The 27,996-nt window shown below is 47.4% G+C and overlaps 1 protein-coding gene and 1 pseudogene across 1 annotated transcript; one reads left to right on the top strand and one right to left on the bottom strand.

The window, feature by feature from the left end:
• The first annotated feature begins 1,104 nt into the window (after window positions 1-1,104).
• Window positions 1,105-27,996, top strand: Sdad1 (SDA1 domain containing 1). The gene is made up of 21 exons (XM_032916628.1): window positions 1,105-1,261; window positions 6,411-6,515; window positions 6,914-7,012; window positions 7,174-7,284; window positions 9,137-9,208; window positions 9,324-9,424; window positions 10,426-10,483; window positions 11,207-11,281; window positions 12,943-13,044; window positions 14,596-14,665; window positions 15,595-15,698; window positions 16,746-16,803; window positions 18,851-18,909; window positions 20,183-20,259; window positions 20,938-21,035; window positions 21,141-21,217; window positions 21,741-21,867; window positions 22,687-22,778; window positions 22,901-23,176; window positions 24,356-24,517; window positions 27,835-27,996. Exons 1-21 carry the CDS (start codon window positions 1,172-1,174, stop codon window positions 27,880-27,882), a joined length of 2,061 nt encoding a protein of 686 aa, XP_032772519.1. The 5' UTR covers window positions 1,105-1,171; the 3' UTR covers window positions 27,883-27,996.
• LOC116913012 lies at window positions 10,817-10,931 on the bottom strand (annotated as a pseudogene).

Raw genomic sequence — 27,996 nt, 5'->3', positions numbered from 1 at the left:
CAGCATTCCCAAGGCAGAAGTAAGTGGATCTCTGAGTTTGGAGCCAGCCTGGTCTACAGAGTGAGTTACAGGACAGCCAAGACCACACAGAGAAACCCTGTCTCAACGGCAGCAGTAAGAACAACACAGAAAATCAATTTAACCTTCACCCCAGCTCTTTCTAGGCATATTCCTCATGGATTTTTCTTCGAACTTTAGTTATGTGTGTGCATCTCTGTGTGGATATGTGTACTGTGAGCACAGCTACCTGCTAAGAGCACACGTTTCTCACACGTTCCTAGAGATGGTTGAGAGCCACTGCAGGTTGCAAAGTGAGCCTGAGTCTGCTCTAACAGCAGTGCCAGATCTTAGTTGCTGAGCCATCGCTAGTCCCTAATCCTCATTTTATAATACAGCGTCTCACGTATCCCTGGCTTCTCTCAAATTCCCTATGTAACTGAGGATGACCTTGGAGTCTCAACCCTCCTGCTTCCTCTTCCCTAAGTATTCGGGTTGCAGGCATGAGCCCACACACCCAGTTTATGGGGTTCTGGGGAAGAAACCAAGAGTGTCCTATGAGATCGGACACCTGAACCAGTTCCCAGGTCCCTGCTTAATTTCTGTTGTTTTTCTTGAGACGGAGTAAGCCCCAGGCTTGCTCCAAACATATAATCCTCCTGCCTTAGCTCCCAAGGTGGGGAGATCTGGGAGGATTTGGAGAAGGAAAAAAACATGATCAAATATATTGTATAGAAATTGTCTTCAATGGAAAAGAATGTTGAGATAATGAAACCTGTTCAAGTATGTGGAAGAAAAACGAGAGAGAGAGAGAGAGAGAGAGAGAGAGAGAGAGAGAGAGAGAGAGAGAGAGAGAGAGAGAGAGAGAGAGAGAGAGAGAGTGAGCGCTAGAGAGCTTTAAATTTCAGATTGTGTCGAGTTTGGTGATAGTAGTAGCGGTTGCCCAACGGCAGGGGGCGATAGCGTGCAGACGCCTACAAAGCATTGCAGCAGGGTGGCGAAGTTTGATCCTCTGTGACTTCCGTCGCTCGGTTCCGCTGGCGGAGTGTCCCACGTGCTGTTTCCGGGTACCCTAGGAAACACGAGTCTAAGCAGCCGCGGGCACCAGGTTGAGACTGACAGAGGCCTACGTTTTCCAGGAACTGCTCTCCAGGGAGTCTGTCTAGTAGCCACCATGTCCGGGAGGAACAACAACAAGCTGCCCAGCAACCTTCCGCAGTTACAGAACCTGATCAAGCGGGACCCGCCGGCCTATGTCGAGGAGGTGGGACAGGGAGCCGGCTCACCGGGATGCTCCCGAGAGCTTCCGGGGGCTCACGGGAGGAGACGGGGTATTGGGAAGGAACGTTCCTAAGGACTTGTTTCCCACCGCTTGTAAATATGCTTCCCTGCCAACACTGACCCCACCAACACTGAAACACACTCTAAAACCTGTTGCCTCCGGGTTTATCCGCCCGCCTCCCGGACGTGGAGACGGGTGGAGAGGCTGCCCCCAGCCGTCGGCCGCCTCGAATCTAAAACTCCAATTAGCCCTTAACATACAGTGATGAGTCGTGTGTTAAAAAGTGCTTTCCACAGATGGCCGCTCCCGAGTGCCCCAAGCTCTGCCAAGAAGAGCAAGGAGTTCTCAAATGCCAGGGCCACAGTCAGGAGTTTAGAAGATGTAGTTAAGCCACGGTTCAAACTCATTGGGAGCCAGCCTGAGCTAGGTTTGAGAAGATGCTTTGAGGGAAAAGGGCGGTCGAAAATTCTATTAGGCCCAGTTTGTGAGGGACTTGGCACACTCCCAAGTGGGTGAACTAACAAGAACCACGAAATGTAAGCGGCGACTTTGTACTCTTAACCTGGTAGATGGGTTAATACACGCCTTTGTCTTTGCTCTTGTCCCCTTCTACACCGCCCTTCCCAATCCTCCCTGTCTCCCTCCCTCACTGGCCCTTTCCTGTCCCCACACAGCCCCCACCTCTGTATCCACGTCACATATATTTCAGTTCCCTGCAGCCTTTAAGATCTCTTCTTCCTGGGTTTGACAGTTGGCTCAATGGTTAGGAGCACTGGCTGTTTTTCCAGAGGACCCGGGTTCGGTACCCATAACCATCTGTTGCTCTAGTTTTAGGGGATCCTACACCAGTCTTCTGGCTTCTGAACACTGGGCATATGTGTACACATACATACAAGTAGGTAAACACTCAATACACATTAAAAAAGAATCCCTTCCTATATTCCCCTTTCTAATTTCACAAACATACATTTAAGTCTGACCTGCTGTTGAGAGGAAATGGGCTACCTCTCTGAATCTGGCTTAATTTCTTTTCTTTTAATTCGCGTTCTTTCTTTTAAAGACTTATTTATTTATTATATATAAGAACACTGTAGCTGTCTTCAGACACATTGAAGAGAGCAGCCAGTGCTCTTAACCATGAGCCGTCTCTCCAGCCCTAATTAAGCCCTCCAGCTTAATCTCTCAACATAATGACCTCCTCCCAATTGTCGTGGTTTCAGCTCATGACTGGAACAAATAAATACATGCACCACATTTAAACTACATGTTCTTCTGCTGATGGACATAGAGGCTGGCTCTGTTTCTTTGCTGTCGTGGTCAGTGCACCAGTAAACACGAATGTGCAAGTGTGTCTGTGTTATTTGATCGGAGTCCTTTTATTATATATCAGGCCATAGAGAAGGTCAGTTTTAGTTTGTCCATAGTGATTCTACCAGGCTTCATTCCCATCAGTGGGCTGTGTGCATGCCTGTGTGTCCATGCATGTGAGCATTTGTATCTCTGAGTGTTTGTATCTGTGTTCCTATGACTCTGCATCCCCACCAGTGGTGGTGGTGGTGGTGGTGGTGGTGGTGGTGGTGGTGGTGGTGGTGGTGGTGGTGGTGTGTATACATGCCTGTGTGAGGCGGGTGGATATAGTTTCTGTTTTTCTATGTCCAGCATTGGTTGTCGGTTTTTTCCCTTCTGACAGCCATTCTGACTGAGGGGAAATAGAATCTCGGATGATTTTAATTTGCATGTTGCACACGTTTTCACATAGCTGTTAGCATTTGTATTTACATTGAGAATTGTCAGTTCAGTCCTTTAGTCTGTTTATTGATGGGAAGATGTGTTTTGAAGTTTATACGGTTCTCTTGTATTCCACCTACTATCCTCCTATCCGAGAGATAGTGGTGAAGCCTTTCTGCCATTCTGCGGTTGTCTTCACTGGCCTGGTCCTGCTTTCTTTTCATCACAGACACTCCCGTTTCTCAGTTCTTTTTTTGTACTGTCAGGATCCTCTCAGCAGATGCTTGAGACCATTTGTTTTACAGCTGACCCAAAGCTCTGGTTCTGTTTCTGACCTGCCATGTAACCAAGGAAGGTTAAATAACAACCTTTAGAAAGGTAATAGCCACCACATCCATTTACTTGAGTCTATGTGCAGACACACATACACACACAACACACAGCCCGGGTTTTATGTCAATACACTTGTAGACATTGAACATGCAGTGGCAAGTAAGACAGATAACGGAGCCTTGAGCTTTTGGACTCTTGTTCTTAGGAGGACAGTACCTGTGTAAGGTAAGACTAGGTGAGAATGTCGAATAGACGGCCACAGACTCTTGTGTAGGATGCTGTCATTATGCAGATGAACACAGGTACAAGATGGTACGAGGCCTGTCATTGGATGAGAAGGAAGGATGGGCGGGAGAAAATTTTTAGGGAGGAGAGGAGACTAGAGTTAGGAGAGAGAAGCAGCTGAGAGAACATGGAGGCTGATGTTAAGGTTCCTCTCTGCACATTTACAGGTTGTTATGAATAGTCTTAAGGGATGGATATGTACAGGGCTTTGTATGTCTAGGTGGGCAATTATATCTTCTCAATTGGATCAGAGGTTATTGTGTTGTGTGTTCTTTCATGTGGTGATTTAGCTGAATTCAAGAGAGTGTGTGGTGGCTATAGACACTGGGCTACCATGGAATTGGGATGTGTATGTCTGGCATGGTGGCAGCCTGCCTTGAGTACTAGATGGGTAGAGAGATTGCTGTCAGGCTCAGAGAGTAGGCATCCGCAGTGTGATATGGGATGGAGCAAAGCTGGTGAGAATGAGATGAAGATGTCCACCAGATGTCTTGGGGCATGTTGTTGTAAAAATATAAAAATAAAAAAGTAAGGATGTCTTTTACTCCGCTAGGTCCGCACCTCGGTGCCCCAAGACATCTCCTAGATATCTTGGCGGAAACACAGCCCAGCCGCACACTTTCCTACACTCATATCCTCACATAAAAGAACACACAACACAATAATCTTAGATTCAATTGATAAGATATAATTGCTCACTTAAACATACAAAGTCCGGTACCATCCATCCCTTGAGAATAACAACCTGTAAATACACAGAGCAGAATCTTAACATCACCTGCCATCTTGTTCTGCCACGGCTTCTCAGCCCCTCTCCTCCCTCTCCTCTCTCCTCCTCTCTCTTCTCTTCCTTCAAACTTCTCTCCCGCCCATCCTTCCTTCTCCTCCAATGACAGGCCTTTTTCTATCCTGTACATGCCCCTCACCTGTACTTTACAAATTCAATGGTGAGGTTCTGGTGAAGTCACCGGATTCCTGAGTACCTAGGCAGCTGTCCTTGGGGCAGTGGAATTAGCATCAAAATACAGATAACTCCAAGGCAAACCACAGGGGGGGGGGGCATTGCGTGCTGGATCTAGTGCGAGGTAAAAGACAGCAAAAGACAGCGTGATTTTAATTTGACAGCAACAGTCTCGTGGGCAGGGAAGCCTGTTCTGCAGTGGTGGTATTGGGCCCAGACAGGAGAACAGGACTCACAGAAGCTGTCATGGAAAGAACTGGAGCAGGAATGTTGTCACTTAAGTGTAGTGTGGGAAATGCAGGTGGGTCACAGCCTTTTCCACAGGGAAAGGGCCATGGAGGAAGGAGCTGTGCTCACTGTAGAGGATCCAAAACTTGGAAGCCCTGGCTTCATCCACAGAACCACTGTTGGGTACTGTGGGATACTGGAGTGGAGGTTAGAATGAGAGACTGCGGCTTCGGACACTTGTGACAAATTGCATCAAGGGCAGAGTGTGGTGTCCTGCTCAGCTCAAGCAGACCTGTGGCCATGAGTCTGTCTGTCCATGAGTGGAGCAGTGAAGGAATCGGGAGGAGGCCTAGGTTAGGAACTTGAAGAGTTTGGGGCCTTCTCACTCCTGTGGATTATAGTATCAAGGGAGCGATGGTAATATCTGAAGCATGGGGTTGGCTCTTTAACTCTTGCGCTTCAATAAACCGGGGGCTATTAAAGGCTGAGGATTAAAGAGTACTTGGGGTGTGTGTGGGAGTCATCTTTGACACACAGTTTAACTGTGGGAAGATGGGGGTAGCTGAGCAGTGGGACACGTCTCTCACATACCTGAGCACCTTAGTTCCATTCCTCGCTCCACAAGAGCAATGAGATCTGTGGGAGGATGATAGCTATGGGGCATGGAATGGGCTCCATTTACAGTTACAGTGAAATGGGGTCGCATATATTAAATTAAAAGCTCGGCACAAACCAAGTGCTTACTTAGTAAGTGTGTGCTGGGCCCTTATACACGTTCCATGTGTCCGTTACCCTCAGGTTTATTGTTGTTTGGGCTTGGGCGGGGGGGAGGTTAGTATGTGCACACACATGCACTCATGTGTGCCCTAGTCTCTCATTCCACCCAGTCTCATTCTTCCTGTGGTCCTGGAGCTGAGCTGGTAGAGAGCCCTCCTTCCTCTCTGCCCCTCGCGCAGGTGTTGGCTTTTCCATGGGCACTGGCTTCTGTTCTTGGAGCCTCAGGCTCGCACAGCAAGCACGCTAACACGGAGCCATCTCTGGCCCTGTCTTTGATTCCCCCCTCCCATTTTTGAAAGACTGTGTATGTGTGTCTTGCCTACAATGTGTTCTATGTGCACTGTGCATACCTGGCTCCTCTGGAGGTTAGAAGAGGCTTCTGATCCCTGGAACTGGAATGACAGATGGTTTCAAATCACTAGGAGTGAACCAGGTCCTGCAAAGACAAGTGCTCTTAGCCACTGAGCTGCCCACCTGTGTTTGATAGTTAACGTGTCTTGTCTGGAGCAAGCTTTTCTGGGTATTTAAAGGGAAAGATCTCACTGGAAAGCTTCGTGTCCTTCAGGCTTACTTCACATTAACTGGCCTGGCCTGGCATTTTTCTGCCGTTCATACACAGGTCATGTGATAGTAAATGGCAGAACAAGGCCAGAAACTGAATTTCTGACACATGTTTCTACCGCACTGCTTAAAGTTCTGTTCACGTGAGCCATGCGGTGCCTGAGATTCTAGCTCAGTTTCTCTGTGCCACTGGCAAAGCTGTGTGCCAGCTTGGTACTGTGTGAGACTGGAATAAACTCTGTTCTTTTCTCCCTGCAGTTCCTTCAGCAATATAATCACTATAAATCCAATATGGAGATTTTCAAGTTACAACCCAATAAACCCAGCAAAGAACTCGCAGAGCTGGTGATGTTCATGGCACAGGTAAGAAGGTTTCTCAGTGAGGCAGAGGTTGGCACTACCATAAGTTCCCTCCCCTGGGTTATTACCACCCTCTCTGAAAAGTTAAGTTTTTCTACAGCCTTTCCTCTTGTAGGTCTTATTTTCTTCCTAACATATGTTGGAGGACTTTGATGAATTTTAACACAGAGCCAAACAGAACAAAAATCATCAAAAAAATTATTTTTTGTTCATCATACAGGCAAGTTCTCACTTGCGCCACATACAGAATCAACAGGGACACTGAAAGTAGCAGAAACAGCCTCCAGGGAAAGCTGGTGATCGAGCCACTGCCTCTGTGACCCAGCCGTCCCCTGACCATGTGAATGTGCACCTGAAGGTAGGGGAAAGCAGCTCCTGAGAACAGCTCTGCTTTGTTCCAGATTGGCCACTGCTACCCGGAGCATCTCAGTGAGTTCCCGCAGGAGCTGAAGGACCTGCTCTCCTACAACCACACTGTCCTGGACCCCGATCTCCGCATGGTAGGAGAGTCACGCTGTCCTGTGCATGTCATGGTCGTGGGAGACTCCGGAGTGCCTTCCTGCTAAATATCTTTTTGATGGCCGGGGAGGGCAGAGATGGGATGCATGCTATGTTTTCTCATTTGATTAACCTCACCTTTTTGGTGTGTTTTACCCCCTAGACATTTTGCAAAGCGTTGATCTTACTGAGAAATAAGAACCTCATCAATCCATCGGATCTGCTAGAGCTCTTCTTTGAGCTGCTGCGCTGCCGTGACAAGCTCCTGCGGAAGGTATGGAGCAAAGGTTTAGCCACGCCCCTTTCTTCCTGAGCTTGCACAGCAGAGTCCTGAGGTCACAGAATTCTTTTTCTTTTTCTTTTTTTTTTTTTTTTTTTTTTTTTTTCGGAGCTGGGGACCAAACCCAGGGCCTTGCGCTCGATAGGCAAGTGCTCTACCACTGAACTAAATCCCCAACCCCGGTCACGGAATTCTTAACGTTGTCGGATATTGTCAGAGATAGCTAGTCCTTCCATAGGAAATAGGCTGAATGGCACTCTGGACAGGGATTAACCTGAGTCATGTTTTACTTACAAAAGCCTAAGAGAGTGATGAGAAAAATCTTCACTGTTAATGCTTTACAGATAGACAGGTTGAGGTGCAGATGAGTGACGTTGTGTCTCTGGTCGGACAGCATCCATGTGGTAGGCTAGATGACTATAATTGCAGGCAGTCTGGTGCCCAACCCAAATCTCTCCAGGACCATGCTGCACGGAACAGTTACATAGGGAGGGCACAGTTGCTCTTGGCCGGAACCAAAGCCACACAGTAAAGCTTAATGCTCTGTCGCTGTTAGCATTTCTCCATTACTTTTTATTTGTTTATTTAAGTCCAAGAACTGAAGGCTTATGAAACAAATTTCAGAAAGAAAAACCTACATTTGTGTTCATCAAGTTAATCCCTCATAGCATTTATTAAGAGAGTACTGCTATTTGACTGGAGCATTTCTAGTTCCGGTCTAAGCTGTGATCTAAAAATGATCCATGGGACTGTATTTGGGTACTAGTGATTTTATAGCCACAGATTTGTCAATGCATTCAGTTAGATATTTGCTTCTCTTAAAAAAAGGTTGGGGCTGACAGGTGGCTCCGTGGTTAAGAACACTTGTTGCCCTTCCAGGGGACCTGGCTTCCCAGACATCCATGGCAGCTCACAGCTCTCTGTAACTCCAGTTCCAGGGGACCTGACCTTCTCTTCTGGACTCTGGGCAGTGAACACACAGAGCACATACACACACATGTAGGGGAAACACCCATACACAAAAGAGGATCTTTTTAAAAGTGTGCTGAACCATATACTATAAATGAGTCAATAAATAATATTCAGCATACTTTTTAAAGAGATTTTTTGTTTTTAGTTATATGTAGTTGTGTGTGCCCATGTGTGGCTATGCGCCTGAGTACAGGTGCCTATGAGGTCGTAGGTATCCAGTCCCCTGGAGCTGGAGTTACTGATGGTTGTTACTGTGGGTGCTGGAACTGAACTTGGACCCTCTGGAAGAGCAGCAAATGCCTTTAACACGGCTCTCCCACCCTCTGTGCTGTTTGTTTCTTGGTTTCTGGCAACGCTGGAGATTGAGTCCTTGCAGTTGCTAGAAATGCCTGTTGAGTGAGTTGCATCCCAGCCCTGAGTTTTCAGGGAGGATCTCACTGACCTTAACCCAGGCTCCCTTGAGCATTCTTTCTGTGGGTCTGAAGAGTGGAACACTACCACATAGTTCTACCTGTTCCTGATGCTTCACTTACGTGGAGTCACACATCACTTGTTTTCGTGGCTGTCTTAGCATGCTGTTTCAAGGTCAATGTATATTATAGTGTACATGATTGTGTCTTTTTGATTGCCAGTATTCCACTATATGCCTCTGCCACATGCTTGCCCATTCATCTGCAAATGGGCGTTGGGCTGCTTCTCCCTTTTTGCCTGTGACTATTCGTATAGCAGGTAGGGTTATGGGTTTTCTTTCTCTAGGGTAATTCCACGTTTGATTTCTTGAACGCTTGCTTGTTTTGGATCTCTTCTATTAGAGCATGAAGTGGAGAAACAAAATTGTGCTCCTAGGTTTAATATGAATGCTTTGTTTCCTCAGACTCTGTACACACATATTGTGACTGACATCAAGAACATCAACGCCAAACACAAGAACAACAAAGTGAACGTGGTAAGTGCCCTCCGCCCCTCTGCCCTCCACCTCTGCACCTTCCACTCCTGCACCCTCTGCCCCTGCACTCTCGGCTCTTTGCCAGTCATGCATTGGCTTCTCCCTGGATCCGTAGGTGCTGCAGAACTTCATGTACACCATGCTGAGAGACAGCAATGCAACCGCAGCCAAGATGTCTTTGGATGTGATGATTGAACTCTACAGAAGGAACATCTGGTAACACATACAAGAATTTTTCGCATGAGAACTAAACTTTTTTTTTAATTTATAATGATCACAGAGCTCATAGATAAGTGTATCTTTTTTGTTTATTTTTAATCTTACATTCTTTAATATACTTATAAAACATTGAAGCTGGGCATAAAATACAGAGGCACTCTGGTTGGTTCTTGTCAGCTCAGCACACGGTAGCGTAACCTGGGAACAGGAACCCCAGTGGGCATGTGGGCAGTTTGTGGTGGTTTTTCTTACTCAGTGGTGGATGTGGAGGGCACAGGCCATGGTGGGCAGGGTCCTCCCTGGGCAGGTGCTCCTGGGTTGTTAAGAAGACATTGAGTGAAACAGGAGGAAAGCCAGTGAGCAGCGCTGCTTCCGCTCCTCCACTTCACTTCCTGTTCTGAAATCCCTCAGTGATGAAGTATAGGCTGAAGTAAACCATTTTTAGCTGTAGTTGGGATTTTGCTCCTTTTTGTTTTAATTTTTAAAACTTTTGTTTTATTTTTTCTGGGTGCGCATGCTTGCACATGCTATGCATGTGTGTAGCGAGGGAAAGGATTGCAGGTCAAGCTTGGCATTGGCTGTCTTCCTCATCTGCTCTCTGCCTTAAACGTCAAGACAAGGTCTCTCAATCAGATTGAAGCTGATTGAATTCTTTTAGCTAATCTAGCTGGCTGTGGACCCCGTCTCTGCCAACAGGCACCATGCCTCCCTGACACGAATTGTGGGATCTACAATGCTCTCCACACCAGCCATCTCCCTAGCTCTGGGTTTGCTGTACTGTAGTTTTTTCCGACAGAATTATTGGCATTTTAGGTTTTGTTTTGGTAACACTTACTCTAAGTGGGTTCCTTGGCACCAGATGTTCTTCATCTTGATGGGATTTGATGAAGTGCTCTCCCAGAGCTCACTCATTTAATGCCTGAGCATCTAAGTGCTAGGATTGACCATCCTAATGTCAGAAGCACTCATGGTGGGGTTTATGCGATTTTCTCTTCCAGGAACGATGCCAAAACTGTCAATGTTATTACAACTGCATGTTTCTCCAAGATCACCAAGGTGAGCTGCAGGGCCACCATTCACTGCATCACGCTTTAAAAATGCTGCAGCTCTAGTTGACACTTCTGACGCTCCCGCCAGGAAAGTAACTCTGTAAAAGCCAGGCCCAACTGGATGATGTTGGCAAAATAATGGCAGAAATTTGCCCTTGATACCTGACCTTTCTTGTGTTGAGCTGTGGCAGTTGAGAGGAACTCAAAGACAGTGTTAACTTATAATGAGGACCGGGATAGCGCCTTTCTTGGTGGCATGGAGACATCTTGGCAGTCTATCCAAAGGTGTAAAGCCTGTCCGATGTCTGTTTAAGTCAGTGTTTAATACTAGACACGTGTGTAAAGGCAGTGGTTTGATGCACAACCCAGGTGCCGGTGCCTCAATTACATGCGTGTTTGAGGCCCGGACTCCTCCATCCTTGTCAAGGGAGCGCTAACCTCCTTTTGTATGACAGAAGCCAGGTTTTTTCTAATGAGAGCTGGGGCTGGAACCAGGGATTGGACTTAGCTTCTGCCCTGCCGTCCAGCTATACCCCTCTCCCCTACTAGTTAATGTTGTGGAGTATGTGGCATTGTGGAATATGTAAAATCATGAAAAAGGAGGAATTAGCCTCCCTCCTACCTTAGAGATTTTTTTCTGCTTCAGGCACAACAGTGTATGTATGTGTGGTGAAACTATAAACAGAAATCTGTGTGTTTACAGCTGATTTTTTTCCTTGTTGGTCTTTAGATATTAGTTGCTGCTTTGACGTTCTTCCTCGGAAAAGATGAGGAAGAGAAGCAGGACAGTGACTCAGAGTCCGAGGTGGGTTTGTGCATGTCAGGTGGCACAGTTGCTCGTGTGTTGGTCCTCTGAGTACAGACTGTAAGACCTTTAGAAAAAAGTGCTGCCAGTTTTTGGAAGTAATGTCAACATTACAAAAGTAGGGGAGAAAGGAGAATGATGTGCAGTGTCTTTAATCAAGATTTGTGATAAAACAATTTTTCTTAGAAGAAGTAAGAAGTTCTTTTCAATAAACATTCTAAAAATACATAGCTAGAACATAGCTAGATACATACATGACCAGAGTGGTGCCTCAGTGGAAAAGAGCAGTTCCTGCCCTTGCAGACGGGAATTCGGTTCACATCAAACATTAGACAGCTCACAGCTGTGTTAACTCCAGCTCCAAGGAATTCAGCACCTTCTTGTGTTGTACATGGATCTGCAGGCATCATGCATGTGTGCGTGCATGTGCACATGTGCGCATGCGCATGCACACACCAACTCTGACACACACACACAAAAATCCTTTTAGCATTGATCACTAATATCTGATAAATTCTTACTATGCTTCATTGTAAAAACTTTCAGATAATTATGTGCACAGAGTAAAGGTTTTCTTCTTTGTCTTTTTCTTTTCTTCTATTTATTTTTTAGTTTCGTTTTTCTAGAGAGGGTTTGTCTGTGTAGCCCTGGCTGTTCTTGAACTCACTCTGTAGACCAGGCTGGCCTCAGACTCAGAGACCTGCCTGCCTCTCTGCCTCTCAAGTGCTGGGGGTAAAGGCGTGCACCACCAGTGCCCAGTTTGTTGGTGCTTTTTGACCTTGGGTTATTTCTGTCATATTTCATTCCTTCCGGGTAACTCATGTCTTTTCTGGTGCATTTATATATGTTTGTACAGGTAGACGTGTGTGTTGTAAGCTTTTAGAAGCTGGGTACGTAACACATACATGCTGCAGTGCGCCTGGTTTATGTCGGTGTATGCAGAGCTCCATTTTGTTTAGGTTGGTGAATATCCACCACTTATCCCAGAGTATGAATGTCCTTTACACTGCGCATTCTTCTGTTGAAGTTTCCTAAATGCATACGTAGGGAAATGAAAAGTAGTACTAAATCTCAGCACAGATTCAGCGCTGCAGTGCAAAGTATGCAGCCACTTTTGTACGTGTGCATATTTCCTGATTTTGAAAGTTGTATTCATTAGAAGGTGTGTACAAAAAGTTTAATAACCGAAAGGTAGGGTCCCAAGAGAAGGCTCCGCAGATATAGACACTTTCAGAGCAGTTCCAGCAACCGGAGTTCCATAGCCCAAGTAAAGCTGGAAGCCGAGAGTGGGCTCCACAGCCTTGCCCTCTGACACCTGCACACGCACTGTTGCAGGACACCGTCCCCACCGTGAAGACGGGAAGTTATCTATGAAACATCCAGACGTCTGCAACTCCAGCTCCTGGGGACTCAAGGCGCCTGCATTCACGTGCACATGCTCATGTATAGACACACGCACACACATACTCACGTATAGACACACGCACACACATACTCACGTATAGACACACGCACACACATACTCACGTATAGACACACGCACACACTGACATGAACGTAAAAAGGAATCTCTAGAACAGAAGGATGCAGTTGAAAGGATTGTACACTGACTCTGCACAGATGTGCCTGTGTCCAGTTTCCCAGTGTGGTTTGTACTTCAGGACGACGGGCCCACAGCGAGAGACCTGCTGGTGCAGTATGCCACGGGAAAGAAGGGCTCCAAAAACAAGAAGAAGCTGGAAAAGGCCATGAAAGTGCTGAAGGTGAGGCGTGCGCCTGGGCGTGTAGCAGCAGTGGTTAGAGTGTGGGTATGTGTGAGGAGCGGTAAGCGTCCGCACTCTAGAGGAATAGACTGATCAGCTGGGACAGAATTGTGACGTAGTAAATGAGTTCAACTGACTTTACCTGACTTCTTAGAACAACATGGAAAAGTGTTGGTGTTTGGTGATAGTTATTCCAACAATCGTTAGTTTGATCTCTATAAAGTCGTGGGGGGTGGGAGAGTTACAGTTTATTTCTGTGGGGTTTTGTGTGTGTGTGTGTGCGCGTGTGAGGTTGGTGCCGGCACATGTGAGCACGGCGTGGATGGTCCCAGGTCGACACTGGTGACTTCCATCACTCTGCATCTCTCACTGAACGTGGCTAGACTGGCTGGTCAGTGAACTCAGGAGTCCGCCCTCTGCCTTCCCACTGCTAGGGCTACAGGGTTCGCCATCACACCCCACTGAAGGATCCAGACTCAGGTCCTAGGCCCACATGGCAGTCCTTCGCCAACTGAGCCATCTCCCCGACCTCTGGGTGCTACTAGTGTTTGAACCGTTATATGTCTTTAAGTCTCACACGTTTTAATGGCTCATGAATTTGTAATAGCTGGTATATTTTCAAGCTTTTTTGTAATTGTTTTTGAGACAGAGTCTTACTCTGGAAGTCCTAGAGCTCACTATGTAGAGCAGACTGGCCTCAGAGTCATAGCAATCTGTCTGTCTCTACTTCACAAGTGCTAGCATTAAAGGCTTGTGCCACCATACCTGGCTTCTCAAAGCTTATTTTTTTTTTTTTTTTTTTTTGGAGCTGGGGACCGAACCCCGGGCCTTGCGCTTCCTAGGCAAGGGCCCTACCACTGGGCTAGATCCCCAACCCCCAAAGCTTAATTTTAAAAGGCAAAAACAACTTTTTTCTTTTTTTAAGATTTATTTTATATATGTGAGAACAAATCCCATTACAGATATGAGCCACCATGTGGTTGCTGGGAATTGAACTCATGAACTCTGGAAGAGCAGTCGGTGCTGTTAACAGCTGAGCCATCTCTCCAGAACTCCCAACTTTAGTTCTTAACAATGAAAAGAGATTTTTACATCAAGGAGTTTTTTGGTTGCTTTTGTTTGTTTCATTTTTCTTTTTCTTTTGAATTAGTGCAGTGGGGCCAGGGAAATGGCTCAGTGGGTAAGAACGCTGCAGCACAAGCATGATGACCTGAGTTCACAGCTAGCAAAAGCCAGATGTGGCTGTGCACATCTGTAACCCCAGCACTGGTGGGAGAGGAGACAGGTGGGTCCCTGGAAATTGGTAACCAGCCATTGTCACGGGAAAACAGCTCCAAGTTCAGTGAGAAACCTGGTATCAGCGAGACAAGGCAAAGAGTGATAGAGCGGAACATGACATCTTCCCTTGGTGGACTCACAGCACACAGACTGTCTAACAGGGCTGGCTCGTGGTCCTCAGGACTCACAGCGCGAGCACAGGCTAACAAACTAGCTAGGAGGTCATGTCAAAAGGATTCTGAGCAAAGGGTTTTAAACTGTTTTCTCTTTCAGAAACAAAAGAAGAAGAAGAAACCAGAAGTGTTTAACTTTTCAGCTATTCACCTGATTCATGATCCCCAAGGTACCATAATTACCACTTTTAAGTTCCTTGTTGGCCTTATTACTTCCTGTTTTCTTCCTCTTGTTTTTAGGTCAGGGTTTCTTAATTAAATCACTGGGTAAAGTGCAGGTTCTGATTCATCAGGCTGTGGGCGTGGCCTCAGAGTGTGCACTCCTAGTAAAGTCCAAGTAGATTGGTTGCTGGTGGTCTGCAGGCCACACCCTCAGGCAGACTGAATCCAGAGTCACTGTAGAGGCTCATGCACACACACAGCCCAGCAATCTGTGTATTTGTGTATGTAGGAATAGGCAGGGGAAAATATATGGGAGGGTTTAAAGGGTGGAAAGGGAGGGGAAAATGATATATCATAGCCTCAGTAAGTAAAAGATTACTTTAAAAGTAGATCTTAGGAATCCTCTGCCGAGAGCTGCCCAAGCGGGGAGAGCACTGGCTGTGCTTGTAGAAGACCCAAGTTTAGTTCCTAGCACCCACATCAGGTGGCTTACAGTACCAGCCCAGCTCTAAAGTGACCCAGCACCTCTCTGGCCTCTGTGGGCACCGGCACACATGTGCTTATCACACATGCAAGCATGCACATAAATAAAAATAAATTCTCTAAAGAAGTAAAAGATCAAGGCCCTGGGTTCGGTCCCCAGCTCTGAAAAAAAGAAGAAAAAAAAAAAAGAAGTAAGAGATCACCTAGAGCAGTGGCACACGCCTTTAATCTCTGCACTCAGGAGTTCCTGGCCAATCTGGTCTACAGGGTAAGTTTTGGGACAGCTACTTACATAGTGAGACAGTCTTTAAAGGATAAAAACCTTAGGACTCCTGAAGCTGAACTTGGAGTGCGGAACTGGTCTTCCTACTGATGAGACTTTGATCTCCCTTTCCCTGTGCCGGTAGAATCCTGTCCCAGCCGGGAACCCACAGTGACTCTCGGTTCTTTCCAGACTTTGCAGAGAAGCTTCTGAAGCAGCTGGAGAGCTGTAAGGAGAGGTTCGAAGTGAAGATGATGCTCATGAACCTCATCTCCAGATTGGTGGGCATTCACGAGGTAGGAAACCCGCTGTCCTGGTAGGCGTTAGGGGTGGGCTAACAGCTTGGGGAAGGAAGGCCGTCTGCAGTTAGAGTGAGCAGGGAGTGCAACCTGTCCCTCTGAAAACAGCTCTTCTTACCCACCGCTGTTCTTTCCCCGGTGCACGTGAGCACTGATGTGTGCACATTGAGTTCACGTGTGACTGGTCTGTGCTCTGTGTCTGCACTTGTTACTTCCAAATGCATGTTCCTGAGCCAGAATGAATCACGCACTTGTGTTGACTCTTGCTGCCTTTCAGTGTGCCTGACTAACCCTACCTGACATTCTTGACCTCTAGGTGTCTCTGGTAGGGAATCATGTTTGTAATGCTGGTTCCCTGGGTACTTCTTTCGTATTGAATTGGATTTCATGAGCTACTTGTTGATGGGTGGGTGAGTGGGTGTGTTGATACTTTAAGAATAGCTGCCTTTACCAAAAAATGTGCCGTGCATGTGCTCAGTGCCCACAGAGGCCAGAAGAGAGCTAGGGTTTTCTGGGATGGGACTTCCAGATGGTTGTGAGTTAACCTACCATGTTGGCACTGGGAACAGCTCTTAGTGGCTGAGCCATCTCTCCAGTCCAGTTTTCCGACAAGGTTGACCATGTTGTTCTCAGTCCTTACCCCAGCGTGGTTGAGCTAGAAGACAGTAGAGTCAGGGCTGTCAGTTTATGGCAATCTAGTAACACCAGTGCCATTCAGATTTGCCCTGTTCTGTCCCCAGGAGCTTTAATACCAGTGTTGGTCTTGGTCTCGCTTCTCTCTGTGCACACCAACACGGAGCTCTGCAGCCAGGCCAGTGTCAGAATTAAAGAGTAAGGTTTTATGTGCCTTTCCCTACTTTACCTCTTTCTCTCGAATGTGGTAAGATAGCAGGGTAGTGTTGGGGAGAAGTGTTCCCCTGCGTCAGTGCAGCAGTGAATTAGCCTGTGGTGAGGATGCTTATTGATTCCCAGTGCACATGATAGGAGATGAGCTCTCATGCCTACGTTTATTAGTATAAAGCTGCTGTGCTCTTCTCTCCACAGCTTTTCCTCTTCAACTTCTACCCTTTCGTGCAAAGGTTCCTGCAGCCCCACCAGAGAGGTAACTAACTGCCCGTGTGTGCTCCTTGCTGACCCCACCTAAGAATGAGTGACCAGTCTGTTGTTCTTCTGTCATTAAGGACAGATGGAGTTATGTGTTCTGCATAGAGAAGGAAAATGGAATGCTGAGGCAGGAGGATCAGAACTTCAGGCCAGCCACAACCACATGCCAGGTTGGAGGCTAGCCTGGAGTACATCAGAGCTCTTCTCAAACAGACAGAAGATAAAACCCAACCCTGACCTAACGTGACAAAGGACAGCAGAGAGGCCTGTTTCTTCCTTAAATCAGCCATGGATTTACTTCTCCATTTGTTAACTACGGGAGTGGTTATTTTCCATGCTCTGATGAGTTCAGTTCCCATTACCCACTTCAGGTGGCTCTGAGGAATCCAAGACCCTCTTCTGGTCTTTGTGAGTACTGCACTTATGTGCACAAAGCCACACACGTACCCCTATTTTTTTTAAGTATAAAAATTAAAGAAATTTTTACTTGCTTTTAGCAAGTCTTTATAAATTCTCCTGTTGAAAATTCTAATTTTGGGACTGGAGAGAAGTCATAGAAGGTAAGAGCACTTATTGCTCTGGTTCAGGACCTGGCTTTACTTCCCATTCCCACGTAGTGACTCTCAGCCATCCACACCTCCAGTAAGGAGAGCCGATGTCCTTCTCTGACCTCAGCAGGCACCAGGCATGCATATGGGGCAGATACACACGTGCAGGTGAAACATCCATACACATAAAATAAATAAATCACAAAAAGGAAAAATTCTAGTTTTCACCTCTAACTGTAGCTTTGTGGAAACAGGACTGTATGTTCTCCATGGCCTTGTGTGCACTCTCAGTAGCAATGCCGCAAAGGCAGGGAAAGAAGGTTGCTTTCTTTTTCTTTGGAAGTTGACAGGAAGGAAGCGCACAGGTGAGCTTCTGACAGGAACCTGGTACTGGGCTAAGAGCTCTTTGTACGTCGTTGGATCGGATTGTTAAATGACCTCTTTGAAGTACAGAAAGAAAGTGTCCAGGAACATTTCGAGTAAATGACAAATCAGCGTTTGCCCGTCTTCCCAAAGCCCCTCCATTTAGTGTTTGTGACTGGTGATGGCCTATTGCTTGCTTTGTTCTTATATTTTGAGAAACTCTAACGGTGCATGCTTGGCTAGCCTGGAACTTCTTGTGTAGACCAGGCTAGCCTTGAATTCACAGAGATCCGCCTGTCTCTGGCATGCACCCAACCCAGTTTGATGTTGTTTGTTTTTGAAACAGGGTCTCTATAGCCCAGGCTGGCTTGGACTTCAGCAAGCCTCCTACATTGACCTCTTTGGTGCTGCAGTCACAGGCCTGAGTCACTGTGTCTGGTTCCAAGGCCACCGTCTTTAATATACTGTGTTGCCTCTTGGAAGAGAGTATGTGATATATGTATATTTGAGTTCATTCAACAGTTGTTTGCGACTCGTTTGGTTACTTTGGGGCTTGAGACTGGATTTTGGTGTGCAGCCCTGACTGGCCCCAATGTCAGGGTCCTTCCATTTCTGCCACGACTCTTAAGTGCTAGGATTATAGGTGTGAGCTCAGCACACGGCCTTATGGTTTCTGTGCGCGCACAAAAAGCAAAGGAGAACGGAATGTGTGTGAGGCACTAAGGTCCCCAAGTGACCATAAAGCAGATACACATGTGCAGGCAAAAACACATAAAATAAATAAATCACAAAAAGGAAGAATTCTAGTTTTCACATCACTGAGCTTGTACTCTAGACAGAAGTCTGGCCGCCCGCTGCTGGGTGCAGTACCCAGGTCAGGTGTTTGGAAGAGGGAAGCAAAGTGAGGACAGCGGCACATGGGGCAGACGCTGTGTAGGCGTGGGCTCAGCATACCTTTCTGATAGCCGCAGTTGAGCAAAGGGCCTGCAAGCAGCAGTGGGAGAGCCAAGCAGACAGGTCGGGGTTGGAGTTGAGGTAGGTACGTTAACATGACACCTGGACTTGCTTGCACGATGCAGCAGTCCCTGGAGATAGAGTGACAACATGTGCCCTTTCTGCCTCTTGTGCTTTTAGAAGTCACGAAGATCCTTCTGTTTGCTGCACAAGCCTCTCATCACCTGGTGCCCCCAGAGGTGAGACACTTCCCCTGACTTCCGGGTTGAGCGTATGCAGGGGTGCCACCATTGACATGTGAGGATTTCTTCCCAGAGTTGTCTCTCCTGGCTTTCCTTTAAATGAACAGAGGAGACCTAACTCCTAAGGAGATGTACACAGAAGTTAGCTGTACAGTTCAGAGAAAGGAGAAGCTGAGGACTCTGACTTTGTTAATAACCAAGTTTTATGACTAGGAAGGTCCAAGGGTATTTGTGGGTTCATGGTGATTATTATTGCTTAATCCTTTGATTAGAAGAACATTGAATTGTCTTGTGTCAAAGCACAGTTTTGGTTTTGTCATTGTTGAGAACAATGGAATTTATTGGAATAAATGTGGTAAGAAAGCAGACGTGGAGGCTAGAGCGATGTCTTAGGTAGGAGGCCTTGCTGCTCATCAGGAGACCCAGGCTTGGTTCCTTGAACCCAAGTTAGGGTCACACACAGCCTCCATGTAGTTCCAGGGGCCTGCTGCTCTCCCAGCCTCTGAGGCCACCAGCACACAGACACACACTCATGACATACAGAACAAAACCCTTTAAACAGAGAGCAGGGGCAGGACTATTTGGGAGATGGGAGGGAAGAAGCAAAGGTGAGTAGAGAGTGCACTGTGGAAGTGAAGGATCACAAAGAAATGACGCGTGTATAAAAAAATGCCATAATGAAACCTGTTACTTTGTATGCCAACCTAAAACATTAATTTTTTTAAAAAAGGAAAAGTGTGTTACAGGCCAGCCATATGGCTCAGTGGGTAAAAGTACTTACCACAAAACCAATACCGTGAGTTCATACCCAGAACTCACTTACACTAGAAGCAGCTGTGCGCATCCGTGACCCTGGCCCTCCTACCGAGAGGTGGGTGTAGAGGCACGAGGCCTCCCCAGGGAACATAGGCCACCCGGCCTGGAAGTGCAGCTCAGTAGAAATGGGAGAGCAGCTTCAGCGAGGCCGAGAACTGACTCCTACTAGTTGTCCTTTGACCTCCCCACACCTGGTAGGTGTGCGCATGAACACACTCAGGTACATGTGTATTCTCTCTCACACTCACAAAACAATGTAAAAGAGAAAACAGTGTTAAAGGGAGTAAGCTTTACCTCAAGTATAACCTAGAGTATTGAGCTGGGGCGCACGGTTTTCTCTCAGCTTTGGTTCTCAGAGCGCACCCTGACGGGAAGGCTGCTCCTGCACTGCGGAGTCTGCGTGCACAGGAAGCAGGGACCTTTGCTTGACTCTGCTCTTTTGTTTCCAACTCAGATTATTCAGTCCTTGCTCCTGACGGTGGCCAACAATTTTGTCACTGACAAGAACTCTGGGGAAGTCATGACCGTAGGGTATGTAGGACATACTTGGGACCAGTCGGTGGGGAGGTCATGACCGTAGGGTATGTAGGACGTACTTGGGACCAGTCGGTGGGGAGGTCATGACCGTAGGGTATGGAGGACATTTACTGTACTAAGATAGAAAGTGAAGCTGTGGGTGTGGCCTCTAGAAAAGTGGTTTCCTCAGGAGGCTTTGTAATTTCAGTTATTGGTCAGAATCCTGAAGAGGGAACTAGATAAAAACATTGTCCATTCTCACGTAAACAACCTCACCAACCTAAGTCTGTTTTCTTCCAAACCTTGGATTTCTAGCACATGTGGTTTGTTAGTGAACCGCTCTGTAGCCCTTCTGGGTTACAGAAGGAAGGTTTATCCAATCAGGCTATCTAAACAGGCTAAGCAGTTTCTCTGTCTCTCCCTTGCAAACTGCTGCTGGGGTGACAGCCCTATAGACCTTTAACCCTGCCAGTCTGACTTCACGCCTTGTCTCCTTAGCTGGTGAGCAAACACTGCCGTGACTGGTTATGCCCAACACCGGGCCTTGTTACGCTGGCAGAGGAAGTGCGACTGTGGGAATGTCAGTCTGTAGGGCTGTTTGCCCTCACATTCTCTGACACTGCACGGTTAGGGACTGAGCCTGGAAAGTCCAACCCAGCACTCTTTTATTTTAAATCCATTTTCCTTTTCTAGAATCAATGCTATAAAAGAGATCACAGCACGATGTCCTCTGGCCATGACTGAAGAACTTCTTCAGGACCTGGCTCAGTATAAGACACACAAAGACAAGAGTGAGTAGCAGGTGGCTCTCTGTAGGCAGTGAGTACGGTGTGACTCACGTTTACCTCACTGTAGCCCTGGCTTCACACTTTCTAATCTGCGGTGGTGTCTCACAGATGTAATGATGTCTGCCAGAACTCTGATCCATCTCTTCCGGACACTGAACCCTCAGATGCTGCAGAAGAAGTTCCGGGTAGGTGAGATGTACCTAGGTTAGTCTGAAGATGGGGATCGCAGAAAGTGAGGGTAAGGTCTGCAGTTCACATGTTAGGTGACTGACCCTTTCTGGAGGGGTCTCCAGCTTAGGGGGGACTCGGCCCGTGCTGCTGACGTGCTCTGTGATGGACAGCCGAGTCTGAAAGGTCTGCAGGGCTGTCTGTAGCTGGCAGTGTGTGCACTGTCACAGATTACCGTGAGCAGCTGACACAGCCCCACCAGGTACTGCCTCTTCAGTGGAGAGGGAGGCGTGTGTGTAACAAAGATGTAGCACTGTTGAGACTTAAGATAGTGGAGCAGTTCGGGGTTCTTTGCAGATTTGATCAGAAGAGAGTGAGAAGGAAGTGAACTTACTGTACTGGGGGTTACATTGTTCTGACGTAAATGTGAGCAGGTCGCTGTTATTTGACTACATTTTTAATGGTGTTCACACCCTACAGGGCCTTTCATAATGAGTTTTAAAATCTAAGCACCTATGTTTAAACCATCTTCTCTTTCAGGGCAAACCCACCGAAGCCTCCATCGAAGCAAGGATACAAGAATATGGAGAACTAGATGCCAAGGACTACATCCCGGGAGCAGAGGTTCTAGAGCTGGAGAAGGAGGAGAATACAGAAAACGATGAAGGTCCTCTGCCTGCCCTCTGCCTTGCCTTGCCTCTCGAGGGGGCTTGAGCCTTGCTCAGTCTCTACCCGTTCTGGGGACGCTCTAGCCCCTGGAGCTGCCTGGCAGGACTGGGGAGCTTGTGAGGGAAAATGGCAGGCCTCAGAGAATCACACAGGCTCTCCATGATCTGAGGACACCATGTTTTCTGGCTTCCTCCTTTCTTTCCTTCTTTCTTTTCGTTTGTTTTGTTTTGTTCTGGGTTTTTGGCTTGTTTTGTTTTGTTTTGTTTTGTTTTGAGACAGGGTTTCTCTGTGTAACAAAGCCCTGGATGTCCTAAACTCACTTTGTAGACCAGGCTGACCTTAAACTCACAGGATCCACCTGCCTCTGCCTCTGCCTTTGCCTCTGCCTCTCGAGTGCTGGGATTAAAGGTGTGCATCACCTCACCCAGTGTCTGGTATGTTTCTTACTGAGAATCTGTTTCTCTTTGAGCTGTAAGAATTAGGTAAATCACTGGAAATTTTTGGCTATTATTAGATACTTAGTGCTAGTCCCTGTTCCTTAGATTAAGTTGTTATGGCATAGGACTAAGTGTCCCCAGTTGTCGGTCAGTGGTGTACTTGAGGCTCCTTACCTTGCTTTTCTTTTTTTTTTTTTTTTTTTTTTTTCCCGGAGCTGGGGACCGAACCCAGGGCCTTGCACTTGCTAGGCAAGCGCTCTAACCACTGAGCTAAATCCCCAACCCCCTTACCTTGCTTTTCAACCTTGCTGTTGATCTCTTCTCGCTATGACTTCCCAGTGTGAAGGGGCAGCTGTGGCAGTGAGTTCTCTTTCACACAGATGGATGGGAAAGTGCCAGCCTCAGTGAAGAGGAGGAGGATGGTGAGTGGGTTGATGTGCACCACTCTTCTGACGAGGAACAGCAAGCAGTTGTAAGTCCACGTGACTGCAGCACGCTGGTGTTTGCAGGGCTGCCATTTTCCTTTGCTGGGCCCTGTTAGAATTCAAACAACAGCAGGTAGTCAGTTATCCTTCTGTCTGTATGCTTCTCAAGGCCAAGAAGCTGGACAGCATGCCCATGGAGGAGCGGAAAGCCAAAGCCGCCGCCGTCAGCACCAGTCGGGTCTTAACGCAGGATGACTTCCAGAAAATCCGCATGGCCCAGATGAAGAAGGAAATGGATGCTGCCCCGGGGAAAGCCCAGAAAAGGAAATACTTGGACATCGACAGTGACGAGGAGTCCAGGGGGGAGTTGCTGTCTCTTCGGGACATTGAACGCCTTCATAAAAAGCCCAAGTCCGACAAGGAGACGAGACTAGCAACCGCAATGGTGAGGGCATATACCGCTCTTCCTTTTGCAGACAGCGACTACAGTGAACTCCACTGCCCCAGTGCGTGTGGCCATAAATTCCCCCTCTCTCCATCCTTTAAAGGTACACTTAACAGAGTGAGGTGCACCGTTATTAGGTGCTGAGTTAGGGAAGTGTTTTTGTTTGGCTTTGAGGCAGGCGGAATCTTATCTAACCCATAACTCAAGGTGGCCTAAAGCCTTAGTTGAGTATGACCTTGGGTTCCTGACCCTCTTGCCTCTGCTTGCTGGTTTGCAGATGTGCAGCCATGCTTGGTTTATGTGATGCTGGGAAAGGACCCAGGCTGGTGCTAGGCAGCATTCTACCAGCTGAGCCGCATGCAAGCCCTACTGGGAGAGGCTTCGTCTTGACTTCTGGGTATTTTTGTTGTTGTTGTTTTGAAACACATTCTCTCTATGTGGCTGTCCTGGAACTTCCCTTATAGACCCATGAATTTAAAGATCAGCTTGTATCTGCCTCCCGAGTGTTGGGATTAAAAATGTGTGGGGCTGGGGATTTAGCTCAGTGGTAGAGCGCTTACCTAGGAAGCGCAAGGCCCTGGGTTCGGTCCCCAGCTCCGAAAAAAAAGAACAAAGAAAAAAAAAAATGTGTACCACTACATTAGAAGATTTCTGACAACTGTATATAGCCATGCGACTACCACTCAAAACAATTTAGAAGATAAAAGGCAGTGCTAATGTCACGTTTAAAGCAGTAGAAATGTGCTCACAGTCATAGCCAGCCTCTGGCTCATTGGTGCTGCTCATGTTATGAAGCGGCTGCTGTCAGCTGCTTCCTGTGCCTTAACTGCCCGGAGATGCCACTGCACAAAAGCCTCTCCTCGCCTGTGTCCTGTTTGAATGGAGACCCATTAGATACGTTCAGAACCCGTGTTCTCTCTCCTGTATGCTTTCTACACACTGATGTCTCTCCCTTCTTTTCCCATGTGCCAAAGACAGCTTGGCTTTCTGGGAATCGGGCTGAATCAGGACATTTCCTCTCACTGAACTCAAACCTTGTTTCTGTTGGACTGAGTTCTAGGGAGCAAGAGCTGTGTCCTGTCGCTGTCCTGTCCTTGGCATCCAACAGCACGATTAGAGAATGCCTGAGGTGTGTTATTTATGAGGAGATACTGATCACTAATGTCTTTGTGCAAATAGGCTGGAAGGACAGACCGAAAGGAGTTTGTGAGGAAGAAAACCAAAATAAATCCATTTTCCAGTTCCACAAATAAAGAGAAGAAAAAGCAGAAGAACTTCATGATGATGCGGTATAGCCAGAATGTCCGGTCAAAAACATCACGCTCCTTCCGGGAGAAGCAGGTGGGTTTGTCACGGAGCCAGGGTGCTGAGCCAGCCTATGCTTGAAGGAAGGGTGCCTTCTGAGGACACATGCCAGTGATCCTCGGGGTTCAAGTGATCGATCGTTCTGGGCTGGGAGCAGCCAGGGTGGGAAAGACTCAACCCTGAGTTGATAGCGGTCACCGTGTGACCTGTGGGTGACCCAGGATCTTCTCTGAGTAAAAGAAGCAAGAAGGATCCCATGGGGTCCTGTCCCATGCTAGCGTAGTCCTCCGACCTGTAAAGTAGATTGGCCTTGCTACAGGTCTTGCCTGCTGGTCTCATGATGCGCTGTAGTAAGCAGACGGACATTGTGCAGCTTCCTCTCTCGTGGAAGCTTATCAGAGCTTATCACATGCCATTCTGAAGCAACTGTAGGAAACCAGTTCCGGACCGCATGGTCTCTGAACTCTTTCCTGGTGGCTAGCCAACACAGGCTGCCAAGACTGAGTGCAGCAGCCCGCCCTCTGTGTGACTGCAGGTGCCACGCCTGAACTCTGCTCTCTGCCTTATATTCTTTTACCTGTAATCTGTGTTTATCACATGTATTAATAAAGGTCCTGACCTCCAGAGCCTTCCTGACATCTTAGGTTGAGGAGATCACAGCCACCCTGTTAGCAACTTGGCTTCAAACAAGGTTTAATTTAGCTTAGGGCACCACTCCCTCACTTCCTGTTTTATAGAATGCCCTTTTTAGCATGATAGAGAAGCTGGGCTTGGACCATTTCTCTGAAGATTAGGTTTTCCGACTAAATTAAGAATCTGTGGGGTGGGCTGGAGAGATGGCTCAGTGGTTAAGAGCACTGACTGCTCTTCCAGAGGACCTGAGTTCAAATCCCAGCAACCACATGGTGGCTCATAACACCTGTAATGGGATCTGATGCCCTCTTCTGGTGTCTGAAGACAGCTATAGTGTACTTCTATATAATAAATATAATAAATAAATCTTTAAAAAAAAGAATCCATGGGGCACACAGGTGTAGGTTTAAGAATGTTGTTTCTTCGTCCTGCAGTCATCTTGCTGTGTAGACTGAGAAATAAATGAACATTTCTGCCTGTTTCCTTGCCCTGCAGTTTCTTCAGGGTTTGCTTGTTGTAAAACAACCCTTGCTGGGTGGTGGTGGCACACACCTTTAATCCCAGCACTCGAGAGGCAGAGGCAGGTAGACTATCTTGGACGCCAGCCTGAGTGAGTTCCAGGACAACCAGGCCTACTCTGTGGAGTAGGGTGGGGTTCCTGGCTTTGCCTGTTGTCTCAGCTGAACTTAGACCATTGCTGTCTAATCTAAGTGCAAGATGCACCATGTGTTGTCCCTGAAACTTCTATGACCCCCCTCAACCCCTCTAGGAGAAAGTAGCAAGCTTCACCCCTTGTCAGTATGTCACTGCCCTAAACAGAATTTAGAAGCCTTATTGTGGAGCCCATAGGAACTGCAGTCGTGTGCAGAGATGGGACTGTACACCTGTGGAGAGAAGGGACTGTACACCTGGGCAGAGAGAGATGGGACTGTACACCTGGGCAGAGAGAGATGGGACTGTACACCTGGGCAGAGAAGGGACTGTACACCTGTGCAGAGAAGGGACTGTACACCTGTGCAGAGAAGGGACTGTACACCTGTGCAGAGAAGGGACTGTACACCTGGGCAGAGAAGGGACTGTACACCTGGGCAGAGAAGGGACTGTACACCTGTGCAGAGAAGGGACTGTACACCTGTGCAGAGATGGGACTGTACACCTGGGCAGAGAGAGATGGGACTGTACACCTGGGCAGAGAAGGGACTGTACACCTGGGCAGAGAAGGGACTGTACACCTGTGCAGAGAAGGGACTGTACACCTGGGCAGAGAAGGGACTGTACACCTGTGCAGAGAAGGGACTGTACACCTGGGCAGAGAAGGGACTGTACACCTGGGCAGAGAAGGGACTGTACACCTGTGCAGAGAAGGGACTGTACACCTGGGCAGAGAAGGGACTGTACACCTGGGCAGAGAAGGAACTGTACACCTGGCAGAGAAGGGACTGTACACCTGGGCAGAGAAGGGACTGTACACCTGGGCAGAGAAGGGACTCTAGACATGTCTTTTTAGCTAGTGTTTGCAGAGGGAAGGGAACTGAGACTGGGAATAGTTGCTGTCTGAAGTTTATAGCCAGCAGGCACTGGCCCGCGGGCGTAACTACTCAGAGCTTCTCAGTAGCACACATGAGCAGGTCCTAGGAGTGAAGTGTAAGCCTATAAGGCACTGGAAAGAGATAGGAATACCTCCTTGGCCAGACCCGGTTGAGATTTTTTTCCTCTCCTTTAAATGTCCCAACAACCTACAAAGAGAGTCATAGTCCCAGTGGGCAGTGAAGGCATGGAGAGACATGAAATCCACACGTTTAGACATTCGATGTACAGCCAGGCCACATCTACTCTAAGTGGGTTTTATCCTTTGGAGACAGGGTCTCAGACAAGCGTGAGCCCAGACTGGCCTTCAGTTCACGCAGTCTTTCTCATTCAGCCTGCCGGGGGGCGAAGGGGTGAGTCGCTGCCTGGCTTCCAACAAAGCAAAACAAGTCAGCGCATACCTCGTTGAAGTAAAAAGGTAGATTTTTTTCAAGTGTGTGTGACAATGAGTGTTTGGGAATTATGGAATTGTGTTCAGCACATTTAAGATGGCGCCTTGGCCTTGCTTCCTGTTCTTAATAGCCTTTAGTATTTTGGTTATCTGGGAAGGATTAGAAACCCCTGAGTGGGAGGAAGCTGTACCTCTTAAGTGCCGAGTCCAGTGGAGAAGACCAGGTGCCTGTCCTGAAGTCAGGCAGTGCTGTCTCTGTGGGAGACAGAAGGTCACTACAACACGACAGAGGGATTAAAAAGTTAACACCCGAGTTGGTGAGATGGCTCATCAGGTGAAATTCAGGAATCATGATATGCAGAGAGAATCAGTTCCACAGAGATGTGCTCTAACCTCCACTAGGGAACCATGACATGTGTGTGCACCTTCACACACACATACATACACACATACACATACACACACACACACACACACACACACACACATAAGAATAGAGTCAAATATTTTCTAAAGTAAACCTGAATTAGCTAGGAAGAGATGTTTGTTTTTAGCTTAATTCCCTGGGTTTTGGCTCCCACGTGAATGCCTTGACGTCTGAGCTGCTGAGGAAGAAATGACATTTGGTAAGATTATCTCACTCAGCAGCAGTCGCCTTTACCCACTGAGCCGTCTGGCACCTTGATGACGTAGTTATGTGACAGGTTCTTACTCTTGACGTGGTCTTTCTCTTCTCTTGCAGCTAGCACTGCGAGATGCACTTCTGAAAAAGAGGAAAAGAATGAAGTAACTCGTCAGCAAGTTAGACATTTCCTGCCCAGTGCTGTGTGTACCAGCATGCCAAAAATTAGTAAATCTTTGCTTACATTAAAAAGTCAAGGAACGCTATATTTTGTAAACCACA

This window comes from Rattus rattus, chromosome 11, assembly GCF_011064425.1.
Source record: "Rattus rattus isolate New Zealand chromosome 11, Rrattus_CSIRO_v1, whole genome shotgun sequence".
Taxonomy (NCBI): Eukaryota; Metazoa; Chordata; class Mammalia; order Rodentia; family Muridae; genus Rattus; species Rattus rattus.
Note: the sequence above shows the minus strand (reverse complement) of the source record. Positions and strands in the feature narration are given on the sequence as shown.